At 37.4% G+C, this 14034-nt stretch overlaps 1 protein-coding gene across 2 annotated transcripts in view; it reads right to left on the minus strand.

The window, feature by feature from the left end:
* Positions 1-21: 21 nt before the first annotated feature.
* pik3c2b (phosphatidylinositol-4-phosphate 3-kinase, catalytic subunit type 2 beta) overlaps positions 22-14034 on the minus strand; it is a 36303-nt gene continuing 22290 nt past the window's right edge. For both annotated transcript variants that reach the window (XM_043252055.1, XM_043252056.1), the window contains exons 16-33: positions 11088-11276; positions 10348-10441; positions 10109-10203; positions 9135-9315; positions 8406-8513; positions 8212-8304; positions 7986-8115; positions 7655-7791; positions 7242-7411; positions 6869-7025; positions 6582-6691; positions 6241-6442; positions 6031-6155; positions 5422-5539; positions 4514-4610; positions 3363-3469; positions 3141-3269; positions 22-2244 (exon numbers count right to left, since the gene is read on the minus strand). In XM_043252055.1, coding sequence (XP_043107990.1) covers positions 2053-2244; positions 3141-3269; positions 3363-3469; positions 4514-4610; positions 5422-5539; positions 6031-6155; positions 6241-6442; positions 6582-6691; positions 6869-7025; positions 7242-7411; positions 7655-7791; positions 7986-8115; positions 8212-8304; positions 8406-8513; positions 9135-9315; positions 10109-10203; positions 10348-10441; positions 11088-11276 — 2434 coding nt within the window. In that variant the 3' untranslated portion in view covers positions 22-2052. The remainder of the gene's footprint in view (positions 2245-3140; positions 3270-3362; positions 3470-4513; positions 4611-5421; positions 5540-6030; positions 6156-6240; positions 6443-6581; positions 6692-6868; positions 7026-7241; positions 7412-7654; positions 7792-7985; positions 8116-8211; positions 8305-8405; positions 8514-9134; positions 9316-10108; positions 10204-10347; positions 10442-11087; positions 11277-14034) is intronic.

A 14034-nucleotide genomic window follows, 5' to 3' on the forward strand; every position in this document is an offset into this window, starting at 1 on the left:
AGAACAACTCGCAGCGTCAAGTCAGTTTCCCTGTGCATTTATTAAGTGCAAATAAAGTTTAAAAACATGGTTTGAAATTAGAAGAACACATTAAACCTTTTGTCTAAAAATGAATATAATGGGATAAAGCCCATTTACAATCCATAAATCACAAAGCATTTACAGTATGCCAACCCCACTGATTTTATTCCCACATCCTCTTAATTAAAATAAGGGGTCACAGATGTTATATAAATTCTATACCTTTAAATCCAAACTCTTCTGCACATACACAACAAAAAGATAGCTTTTCTGAAACACACATTTTTTCCTTTTACGGGTTGGCATGCAATCATACAATCAGTTCCCATGGTTAAACATCACACAGCAGTGCCATTTGAAGGGGCATACAACACACACACAAAACCATTCGTCATTTGAAAGAAAGATCAATACTTTAGAAAATGTACTTCTTTTCTGAAATGGAGCTGGTTTGTCTGGTTAGAAAAAGCTACAGAACAGGGACTGCGTTGACCTAAGTTTGCTTAAGGCTACTGGATTGTTAGAGCACCTCGACATACAGGGTTGCACTTTCAACTTGAAGGTTATCGATTTAGAGATATAAATTCAGTAAAGAATGGAAAGGTTCAGTTTTGTTTTGTTTTTTTTAACACAAACATTAATGCCACATGGTTAAATTGGACACATATATGGCAATAAGATTAAATATGATTTAAGGTAATTCCAATTATTTAATTTCCTCTTTCTGTGAACTATAAGGTTTTTTTTTTTTTTTTTTTTTTTTTTTTTTTTTTTTTTTAAATCAAACTAAGTGCAAAGTAAAGCAAATCGGAATGCAAAATGTTTAAGCACAAGTTGAGGAAAAAAAAGCTACTGTGGCGTAATTAGCATTTCATTTACATGCCGTTTTACATACCAATGAAGAATGGAAATACTGACAGAACTAGTCTAAACCTTTCATTTCTTTCCCCCTTTAAAACAAAAAAAGAAAAGAAAAAGTTAACCAATAAAACTTGGAAAAATGTGAGGTCAATGTACTTGACAAACAAATGCAAAAATGCAATATTTATCCAGTAGCAAGTTTCACAGCATGCAAATCAACTATTTTCAAACAGAAATTTCCTTGTGTTTATATTTCAACAAGGCAAAAAAAATCACTGACCCTGAAGTCAAGTCCCTTCAAAAGCCTTTGCCTGCATATAAAATTGTGTGCCATCATTTTGGAAAGAAACAAATCTTCTTTGCTTATGCAAAGAAATTCATATTCCTTGTGTTTTGTCTCTCTTGTTCAGTATACTGTACATGCAATTCGTGGTTTTGTTTTTATGCACCTGCCTATTTTACATGATCAAAAAAATCTACATTCACTCTGTTTTGTTTGTCATTTCCTGCAGTGGTTATATGGAGCAAGTTAATTCCACAATTTCAAGCCAAAGACTATCAAGTGTTCATCCCTTTTCATGATCAGGTAAATGCCACAGCCAATGTGAAATTACCCAACTTTACAGTACAAAAGCGGCCCTCGCTACTAATTCCTAAGTACGTCTCTGCAAAATCCGATTCAAAGAGACATAGCTAATGTCACAAGACACAACATGGCTCAAAATTGAGCCGAAATAGTGAAACATCTTAAAAAGAAAATAACTTAAATTTCCATTAGCATTTTCAAGAAGACAAAATGGGGCTTAGTAGTTTCATGGACAGCAATTTTCCAGAAATCCCCCCAAAAATATGGCGCATGGAAGTCATTTATTCTTTAAATATTCTTTCTATCGATCCTTGTGTCACCAAATGGTTTTTGTCCACCAAGAAACGTTTTTTATAAATCCAGAATCTGGTTGACGTGGTGCACGGTACCCCACCAGAACAGTATCAAGTGATGACACTCCATCACCGAGTCTACACGTCTCCTGGGTAGGAGAATCAGCAAACACAAACCCCCACTGGGGGAAACAGCCTTCTGAGCAGCTGGGCATCTCCAACTCCCGACCCATAAGCAAAGACAGACACAAACACATGCACAAGTAAAATCCTTCAACTTCCACACAAGTGTTAGCGGTTTATGTCAGAGCCTCTAGCGCCAAGCTGGTGCCAGCCAACCCAGCGATGGCCTGGGGTGAGGTCCTTCAGCTGGATGATGGTTTCACCCAGCAGGGTGTTCTCCCAGAATGCACCTTCGCTCAGTACCCGCAGGTGAATGGTTCTCTGCTGCAAATCACCACGTGGAATCTTGTCATACAACAGCTGCCAAAAGAAAAGATGTCAGTCAAGAATCATCATTATAATAAAGTGCAACATGCCTGCCTGCTTTTTCCCCTCTATAGGAATTGTTTAAGTATTTGTTAGTGCGTCTTTCTTCAGTCAAAACGTTTTTTGGAGGTATATATTCCAGGATTTCACTGCAGCTTCAATGGGCTGATCATGATCCCAACCAAGAAATAAGGGTCTCATTTGTGGAAAAAGTGTCATTTAAAAAAAAAAAAAAGGAAAAGAAAAAACCCCTGCTTGTCTTGGACCAGCATGACCTTAAGCATCAAGTAGTCGCATTGGAAAGGTCATGAAAGTACAGACCCAGTGTTTACAAAGAGAAAGAAAGTATTTACAAAAAAAGGTAAAACTATGTCAGATGATTTTAAAATCGGAGGAGAAAATACGTTTTCACCCTACCCTACCTTTTTGAACCAAAGTACACATACAAGAAACTAATCTTGCATGACGTTTCCAATGTGATTACAGAATGAGTGAAGATGCACATGTACAGAGCAAATGCAAGAAAAGCATTTATGGTGAAAGTTTTTTTTTTTTTTTTTTTTTAAATGACCAATACTTTCGATAAACCCATTATTCCTTAGTTGGGATCACATAGAGCCCTTTGAACCCATTGGCTACCAATGAAGTCCAAAAATCTGGAATGTTTTCCTCAAAAATGGAAAAAAATGGAAATTTTTGTTCTGGAAGTGTATTAATCCTTTAACAGCTCTAAGGGATAGAACTACAATCCCATGAAGCATTGCGAATGACGAACAATAATAATAATAATAATAAAAAAGAAAAGCACAAATCATAAAAAAATATATATTTTTACTTTCGGAGCCCAATTGTTAAAAAACTAGTGCCATCTAAAAGCGTTGTTTTCTCACCATCTCATTGTAAGTGGGGTTGCATGTTCGCCGGGCTGCCTTGGTCTTCCGCTTACTAGTTTTCTGAGGGTCTGGGAGGAGGTACAATTTAACGTACGGATCAGGATCCGTTCCGTCCTGCAAGGGTTGCTGAAGAAACGTCCATACCACAGGGTGAGTGCCAACTCAACATTTTGACATGCATTATGAGCACATGCATATGAGCAACGTCAAAACACTCACCAAACCTCTTATGTGCATCACCATAATGAAAAGCTTGTCACTCTTGTACAGAATTGAGAGCTTCACTTCACCTGCCACTGTACCGGGCACAGGAGCCCAGGACGCATCTGGAGAAGAGAAACTAGACTTAGTGGGGACAAGTGTGTGTGTATATGAGACTTGCAAGGTACACTAAAGGTGAGTCACGTAAATAAAGTAATTGGATTTCCAGAGCTCAGACTGACAGGGCATGAACCTGTTGAACAGGGACCTTTATCACAAATCAGATAATGTGACCGCAACAGCTGCCACAAACAGCTTTTACTCATGATGACATTTAATATTTAACTAGTTGTGATAAACTCTCAGAAGTAAAATATTGCAAAATGTTTGATGCCACAGACCAAGTAAGATGATCCACTTGCAAGGGACTACCTTCCTAAATTATTAATAGCAGCTATACAGCATTTTTACATATATACAATCCCATTAATACTATGTGAAAAAAAACACATGCTGTTTGCAAAAGAATACTGGATTATATTCATATCTGGAGAATATTTACTTGTTTGACACACTGTTGAAGAAAATAAAAATGTAATTATTTTTGTAAATAAAGAAGTTGAATTCAGTGTGTTTCTTACCATATCTTTGTAATTATTTGTGAAATTTACTAGCAATTTCTGAGTGCAAATTGTTACAAAGTATTTTTTCAGTGCAGCATAACTATATAAAATGCATATATAAAACTAGTGCTGACCATGATTACTGAAAAATATTTAAAAAACTTAAATATAAAAAAAATAAATAAATAAATAAAATTCTATTATTCTATTTTTGGACTCCAGTTATTAAACTCCTGCATAAACTCATGTCACAATGCGTTAGGCTTATGTTGTGTGATTGCAGGCACATTTACATTACACTAGTAGTTAAAGATAAAACTGACCCAAGTACTGGGTGCATCACTTAGTCATAGACAAAGTCACATGGACTTCAGCTAATTGGCCCATAAACAATTTCTTCACACTAACTCATGCTGATTTGCTGTGATGACTGGATGAAATGGATGACCTTTGAATCGAATGCATATGTAGGCATGTGTAAGGTGAGTGATTCATAACAAGTGTATGTGGGTGTGTGTATAAGACAAATAAGGAAAAGCAGCATACCTGCCGGTTTATTATGGAGAGCATTGACAACAGTCCCTACACTTCCTGCCCGTTCATCTCTTGGTAGAGGGTGAAAGAAGGTGTAGATCAGATCGCACTGGAAAAGGAAACAGTAATGTAAGCTCATGAACAGGCACTAAAGTAAGAAGGTGTCGAGTCAAAGTAATAGCTCAGATGCCATGTGATCTGGTTGCATTCTTAAAATGTACAGTAGATAGCAGAGAAAATGAAAGTGTTCACTGTTTGGCAGCTGGTAATGCCAGTTCTGCTTAAATACTAATATTGGCCTGTGGGTGGACTGTTTACAGACAACATGTGTCTGTATTCACAGAACATGGACCATTTCCAAGAAACATGCCAGTCAAAATGAAACCACTCAAATTAATTACTGCAAGCTGTACACATTCAAATGACTATCAATAAAGAAAAAGACGGTGGTTTGTTTGCTAAATGCAAACTTGCTTTTCACAGTATAAAAATCCTAGAGCTTGGGGTAAGAAAGATAAGTAATATTTTCATTCTTCAAGGATGCAACAAATTTAGCAAATGTGACACTTGTTACCAAAACAACATTATAATACATTTAAAATATATGTGGATCTTTTAAAACTTTCCATTCATCGAATCCTGAAAAAAAGTTTATAATGTAATGGAATAATAAATATTTCCTAAGCAGCAAATCAGCATATTTTAATGATTTATGATGAAACTGAAGACTCGAGTAATGGCTGCTGAAACTTCATCTTTGTCATGACATGAAAAAACTGTTTTGAAATATTAAAATAAAGTTCTTTAAGATGACAATTTCTACTGTATTTTTAAATCAAATACATGGTTGGTGGGAATGAAGTGTTGTAAGTCATACCAACCCTAAATGCTTGAACTGTAATGTAAATAGATTGTGTCACCTGTGCCACCTCTTGCGCAGCATGGATCAAGTGCCAAACATAACCATTTAGCTCCTCTTTCCTCCTGTCTGCCAGGGCCTCGCCTCGAGACCGGCCAATCAAAAAACGGCTGGGGAAGCTGTGGGAACATAACATTAAGAGGGGTGTGTAATTACATGAAGAGCACTGCTACACGTGGCTTATGTATTGCCACTCAGCCATTACTACATGACCCTGAAGAGGTTTATTTTGCAATATCTGACAGGTTGAATATTACCATTGCTCAGTTCATTAACTGTACATGGACGAAATGTACAATGAGCAGCTTTCATTACTTATCTTTTAGACTACAAATATACTCTGATAACAGAAATGTGCAGTAGTTTTCACTACAGTTAGGAGCTTTTCTTTTCTCTTACATTAACATTATAGTTAACCCTAAAATGGAAAGTTGTTCTAAACCTGTATGAAATCATTTCAGTCCCCATCGACTTGCATAGTATTTTTTTTTCTCCATACTATTGAAAACAAACAGCAACCACATCTTCAAAATATTGTCTTTTGTGTTCATCAGAACAAAGAAGCTTTATTTGATATAATTCACAATTTCGTCAAGTTTCAACACTGTACCTGGGTAGTTTTGAGGAAGGGAAGATGAGCTGCAGTTTACTGTGAAGTTCATGAAACTCTTCAAAGGTCCTTTGGACTAAAGTAGACCCCTGTTGACTTTCCCGCTCCACTTTCACTACATAAGACTGCATGAAGGGAAAAATATATCAATGCTGAGATGCACATAAATGGATTCGGTCCTATAATGCACTTTTAATGCAGCAGACTTACATAGCCTTTGCTTGGAGTATAAGTTTTGATATGTCTGCAAACAAACAGGCTGCGAATAACTCCATCGGTCTTTAGAGTATAGACGCGTGGAGCAAATGACAGAACGGGACGCTCCTCAGAGGATGCAAACTTCATTTGGGCCAGGTTATGGATGAAAAAGTTGAGCTTAGTTGCCACACTGCCAAGACTGGACTCGATGAGCCTAGAAAGAAAGATAGATGTTCTGATTGGTTCCTGCTGGTTGTTAGGCGCATGCTTACTACCACCAATCACAACACTTTACGATTTCTTTAAAACGGCAGACATCAAGAGCAATTGGGAGAAAGTCTCCAAGTTCTCACCTCGTGAAGTGCATGGTGGCATCTGCTTCTGATTCATGTGGTCTCAGAGCATCATAAACATATTTCAGATCATCCACATCTGACAGCTCTGGTATCCCACTGGAGAGCATCTGTACACAAACATACAAGGTTACAATGTCAGAGCAGAAAGACAAATGCAAATCAAATAAGCATTCAAATAAGAGGCGAACAAAAAAGCAAACCATAAAACATTACTTAACCTCAACTTAACCTTGTTACATCCAAAAAAGCACAAACTAAGTATCTAGTGTTATCTGGGAACTCACCAGGCCAAGTAGGTTGAGAAATAAATGCGCATGTTTCCTAATCAGATTGTAGGCCTCACAACACAAATCTACAAAGTCATGGAAACGGCTGGATGGCTTGTCACCTCCATTGATGACATACGCCATGTCAGACGTAAACACAAAAGGCGCCCGGTCCCTATAAAAAAAGAAAAATAAAGATTAAAATCTGTGTTAACATTTACTATCAACACCCCAGATCTGATTTAGATCAAAACCTTCTGATGTCCCTTTCAGAAGAAGCGATATTAAACAGGTTGTTATAGGTTGTCTACATTGTTCTGAGAGACAACAGTTGCAGCGATCAAAATCTAGGGCAGAGGAATTCTTTTTCATGTACTTTTTGTGTTCCTACCGTTTGATGTTGCCAAACATCTGTGCATGCCCCAGGAACTTGCCAAAGTCAATGTGGAACATGTGTCCACTGGTCTTCAGCATGATGTTGTCATTGTGGCGGTCACAGATTCCTAGAATATATGTGGCCACACAACAACCAGCGCACGAATAGATGAAGTTTTCCACCGCCTGTGAAAAAAACAACAAATTAACAGAATTAGTATCTAACCTCTTTTAGGCAGCAAAGCTATAAATCACTGAATATGAAAACACACTTTCCTATCATTAGGGCATGCAAAATAAACATGATGCAATCCAATGCAACTTAAGCAGGCATGGATCATTTTGACATGTCATGGAAAAAGTTTGCAGATACAAAACTGTTTTGCAAAAGCAAACGAAATGTGATGCTACATCAGAGCACAGGTGTACCTTTTCATACTCTTCTTCGGTTGGGTTGTGTTTCTGCAGCCAGTCTGCCAAAGGTCGGTCTTTAAAGGAACCAGTCACTCCATGCTCAACTTGGATCTTCCTCAGGGTTTCTGCACTTGGAATCATCTCTACCATGCCTAGACAAGGGCAAAAAGTTTGTATGTTAATTACTTCCATTCACATCCTTAGAATTGGACATTTTGTACAATTAAATCTCAGTCTAGACATTGTCTATAGACTGGGGCATATACATAAAAAGTAGGAAATGATCCTAAAAATGAATTCTAGGATGGCAGATAATGTAGTTAACATTTAGAGGATGGGCATTTACCTCTGCCTCGTCCAGTAGAGAAGCAGCGAAAGATCACCATCCTCATATCAAGTCCCTCTTGGATCCAGATTTTATTCATGATCCGAATGATCTGGAGCGTCAACATGTCCTGCCTCAGGTCATCTCCTGACTGAACGAGAAAACCCACGAGCAAGACAACATCTGAAAAACTGTCTCAATGCAGGACCACTGATCCGTAATGTACAAAAACACAATAAGAAGTTACCTTAAAGATGACGTTGATGTTGTCTCCTAAATGATCCTGGTTCTGGAAGGAGAGCTTGAGGGGCACTGCATTAGAGTTGAAGTAGGAGCAAGACTACATGAAGACAGAATGAGAGATACATTTTATTTTTGATGCGTCAACAAGAACAATGCAATGACCTCCACACTCTTGATACAGATAGATGCAACCTGTACCTGTATGTTGATGCCCTTGACTAGCAAGCCCGGGTTCAAGGGAAGTCGACAAGTGCTGTTCATAGAGAAGAACTGTCTGACCTCCTCCAGTCCCTCCCGGAGAATAGCCTGAGCACCAGACAAAAGGCAAACCACCATAAATATGTTGACCAGGCTGTCTAGAGAACATTAAAATGCGCCTTAGGGATCAGCAATCAGCACAGACCTGTTCTTTCAAGCTAAAAGTAGTAGGAGCATTACAGCCATCAACCAAATGAGAAATTTAGAAGCCAGCTCTTTTTAGCTAAATATTTTGGTAGGTAATTCTCCTCATCAGAACACTCCCAAGGCTCTATTTAAATGAAGTCACATGATCACAGGAGACGTAATTTACTCTTTAATTGCATGCATTTCAAAATAAGTTTCTTGTGATCGGATATTAAGGGGATGCCTAGAAGTCCTAGAACTTTTGTCCATTTGATTAGACCTTCTGAAATAGATAACAGTGTAGTTCTTGTCAATTAAACAAATCAAATCTAAAAACGAAATTATACATTAAATGATAACTGTTTCTTTGACAATTAAAGTTGAAATGCAAAAATTAAAACAAAGATTTGAAATCAGAAAAACAAACTACAATTAAAAGAAAACTGAAAACAAAAAAGAAAGCCAATTCGAAATATACTATAATATTATATAAATAATACTACGATAGCAATGCAGGTGTAAATGAGGGATTGTAAAGCTGACCTGTCTGGATGAAGGAGAAGAGTCTCTAACTTTCTGGGCCACTTTAGCCAGAATATTGACCAGCCAGCATTGCCTATCAAACTCTTCCCTCAAACCACGACCAGAGCAGCAGAGAAGAGCCGCCAGCAGATATTGATACCTCACGCTAAACTGAGAGTCCTGAAGAGTATCTTTCAGCAACCTACAAACAGACAAACAAATGAACACTGACTTTGTTAGATGGCTCATTTTGCATAGGGAACATGTAATCTGCTAGGAAGCTTTACAACGTTTCACATTGTGACATTTTTCACGCAATCAAGCACCCATGTCTTATAACTAGTATTAACTTTCTCATTTTAAAATGATGACTCTCATCAGTATTTTTTCCCTTTGTTAGTAGGACATGTTTAAATTTTATATAATATTAACATATTAAAGTGCAATAACTGTTTAAGGCAGTACGACATATGCTACCATGATCTAATAGTACTTTATTAGAAATTACTTTAATTAGATTAATATACGTTTTTATAAATGTTATAATAAGAGAATTTATTTGTGGGGGGAAAAACCAGCTTAATTGCACAACGATGCAAAATCCTAATATCCTTTTTAATCATTAATATTCTAAATAAAATAATTTATTTTTCCTCTCAATTTTAGTAAAAGGTAAAACAGTATTCATAAAAGTTCTGATGCAATGATGCAAGAAAGACAATGACCTCATCTATACAGCAGGTGGAGCTGTAAGCTAATTTCATAGACGCTCACGTCAATCAGTAACTACACCTATCTATATGTGCATGACTTTGTGTATAAAAATGACCACGCGTTCATGGTTGATCACATTTACTATATACGGAATCAAATCATCAGTTTATGGACACATTTTGAATTTGAGCGCACAAACCAGTATGACCCGATTCCTCAGTATATGTGCTCTATATAAGGGCACTGGGTTTTTAAGTATATTCAGAAGGTAGAGGACACACCAGAAGAGGTAGTGAGCAATGCGCACATCCCCGATGGCCCTCCTCAGCAGAAAACGCACCAGGTGACTGTCCAGATAACACTCGTACTTCAGGGCCTGCACAAAGAAAAAGCGTCAGAGAGCAGTTTGTAGGATGGGAAGGATGAGAGAACAAGAAGGATGGATATAGATCAAGGTTAATGGGAAAGAATGAAACAGAGTGAGAGCATGGAAGGAAGTGAGATGCAAGGCCTTTGTTACCTGCACTAACTGAGGAAGGAAATCCAAAAGCTCAGGATCTGAGATTGAGTCCATCCATTGTACAGCGGTCCGTCTGCATTCCTGATCTGGAAACCTGGGACATTAAAGTCACCGTGAAATAAAACTTTTAGTTGATCAGTTGGGCTACCAGCTGCTTGGGTCAAAGTTAGAAGGACAGTTCAATGAAAACTAAAAATTATGTCATTTACTCACTATAATTTTTTTCTAATCATGCATGACTGACTTTCTTCAGTTAAACTCAAAAAATTGAATTCTGAATAATGTTGCTAACAGTTTCGGTTCTTAATGACTTTCATTGTATTAAGCAAAAAACACAATGGAAGTCAACGGGAACTGAATCTGTTTAGTTACCAACAATCATCAAAATATCTTATGTTCCACAGAAAGATGAGATCAGGTCTGGAATGACATAAGGGATGTCCAAGTTATGGGTGGACAAGCCCCTCTTGGTCAACCTTGTTAGAGCTAGTAGACCACCCTGGTGGCTCTTGGTTAAGCTGATTTGATTTTTAACACCAAACAAATCATGTCAGTAAATGTTGAGAGTAGCCATTGGATATCTGCGCTCCACATGTGCTCTTCTGGACAAATCTAAAGGTCAGTTCTTCATGGTCTACTCAAATTAGCCTGACTGCCAACCGCTAAAGCACAGTCAAGCTCTGCTTAGCCTCAAGCTAAACAATGGAGCAAGCTGCTGCCATGGTTACCATAACACTCACGTGGCGTTCAGCAGGCCTAGGGTGTCCAGGTGGTTCATGCATCCCCACTGGCGGAGCAGGGCATAGATGTCAGGCAGACATGCCCACTCCCAGCTGGGTGCGCTGGCCAGGACCAACGGTAGACGACTGGCCTCCACGTGGCAGAAATAACGCTTCTCCCACAACAGACGCCGGTCCTCTGGAGCCAACCTAGATGAATGGTTTAACAATAAAAGTTAGCACAAATGTGTATGCTACAGCACTCTCAAATTTCTAAAACTACTATTTAAATAATAAATCAATGTAAAAATAAAGACATTGTATGTGTCAATGAATTATGGCACTTGCATGAGCAAAACAAATAATTTATATATATATATATATATATATATATATATATATATATATATATATATATATATATATATACACACACACACACACACACACACACACATCAAAAATATTTTCGTGCAAACAAATACACAGTTACAGACATTTCTCATGACAGCTCAAGCATGCCGCAAACATAAAAGTCTTTAATGTTGTTTCCAGACAACAAGCAGCCATGATTCGCAATCTGTCATCTACACATCATCATAGTGCAAAAACACGATTACCCAATCCGATAAAGTAATCTCTCTATCTTGAAAAAATTAAGACGCTCGTACAGCAATCAAGGCAGAATATCATGTCCAGGAAAGTGTCTGTGCGTGGGCTGTCAATGCAGTAAAGGATGGAAAATAACCACACTCAACCTCTAGGTAATTTATGCTGCATGTTTTCTCTACACTGATGCACCAAACCCACTGAGTCCAGAGGTAAACACTACAGAAGGCCAAGTTAAACTACTGAATTTCATTAATGATATTTGAAAACATAGATGACTGACAACAGCTAGCACCACCCATGCTTAAAAACACTTCATGTGTTTGGGTCCTTCATCCTAGCATGTGGCTGGACGTCATTTGTTAATGCAGATGCACATTAGCGCCTCTGTTTAGCTACTGTGTTTTTCTGCAGGCGTATGAACTGATGTTGGGGAGTGGCTTCTCCCTCTAGGGATGACAGCCGTATGGCAGGACCCCCGGATCAAATTACCTCTGCTCCTGTTGGGCCGTAACCATAAAGAGTCATCAAACAGCTCAATATACAGGGGGGAGGGTTCGGAAAGCCTCACACGGTCACACCCACTCTCTTCACGCTAACATGCAAACACTGCTGTCATTAGATGACTACAAATCCCACAATTCACAGGAGGCTGGAGGAGTATTGATTTTTGGCTGCAGTTGCCCAAGGCAACCTAGAGGCCCTTCTGTGAATCAATAGCTATAGAAAAGGACAACCTAATAGGATTGATCTAATACTAAATTTAATAAATGCTCTTGCTAGAGCGAAAAACAGCAACGTCTAGATTTGTACAAAGTTTTGGGTGGATAGATAAACTTTCCAATTTAAGAATGTTGTGGGTGTTTTTCCAAGCATATTATTATGCGATTTTAAGGTGTTCTGGGTATTTAGCAAGAATGCATTGAATTGAAATTTAGATTAATGCAAAATGTTAATATTTCAAATAAATCCTGCTGTTTTGAGCTTTCTATTTAATCAAAGAGCGTAATATTGTTATATTAGAATATTTTAATGATTTTCAAAGGATTATTTGACACTAAAGATGTGTTAATGACCTGAAATGCTACTCTGCAATTAAAGTAATCCACTTAAATATAGTGTTATACTAAATATAATTTTTTTTTTCACTTTTTGCCCATTTCATTGTTCACCCCGTTAAAAAGTTGCACAATGAGTTATAATCTGTCAATTGCAAAAAAAAATAAAATTATCAACCATAGGAGCAAATGTTTCTAAAATCAATAAACTGCCTTAAACACCCACCACGGTTTATACATTTACAACAAGAGAAAAGAAGAAACATTAACTCTCTGCTGACACAAGCCAGATCAGACAGTTTAACACCCAGCTCAAACGCTCAACCTTTGATCCGAGAGCTGGAGACAATTTATGACTGAATATTTCCAGGCTGGTGTGACTCCAGATTTTATAGTTCAGCACATGTTTCAGAGCTCCACAGGCTCTGAGCACCAGAGGCAGAGCGGAAAAACAGCTGAGAGAGAAAGACAAGAGGAACAGAGCCAGCTGGGGAGGATATCCACATCAGCTGTCTAAAGTTGACTGTAACAAAGTGAGTACTGTAGAGCACCAAGCCCTGCTGAGCACCAGAAATGTTTTCATATTCAAACATAGGGAATAGAATAATCAAAAACTGATCCATAAAAGCACAATAAGGAAATCATTTTCACATACAGATTAAAAATATATTTAATATAATAAAATAGCATAATGATAATGATAATAGATATTTCAGAAAGTGTACTTTATAATTCCACGTGATATATACACAATCAAATGTCGTAATGTTTTTAAAGCAGTCTCGCTTTCACCAAAGCTCCATTTACATAATTAAAAATACAGCAAAACATTATAATTTCCCATTATTATCATTCTGAAAGCAGTCGTGCTGCTTAATTGTTTTGGGGAAGCCACTATTGATTGATTGTAGTTTCTTTTTCAATGAATAGAAAGTCCAAAAGAACAGCATCTATTCGAAAAATATTTTTTGGAGAATTAGAAATATCTTTACTGTTTTTTTTTTGATGATTCATTTAATGTATTATTGCTGCATAAATGTTTTCTTTCAATAAATAAATGTTATTTAAAATACACATATTTAACATTATAAAATGTCTTTACTGTTATTTTTAATCCATGCATAAAAGTATTTTTTTTTCCAATAGTGTAGTTATATGCTCATTGTAAATATATAATTGTGCAATGTTAAAAAAGTGTGCGTGTACTCATTTCCTGTTTTCCTCTCTCAACTTTCCAACTCTGCATAAATGCTGCTATTCCTCCTACTGTCACTTGAAAGGAGGGATGAGATGGGGAAGCA

This window comes from Puntigrus tetrazona, chromosome 11 (genome assembly GCF_018831695.1).
Source record: "Puntigrus tetrazona isolate hp1 chromosome 11, ASM1883169v1, whole genome shotgun sequence".
Lineage (NCBI taxonomy): Eukaryota > Metazoa > Chordata > Actinopteri > Cypriniformes > Cyprinidae > Puntigrus > Puntigrus tetrazona.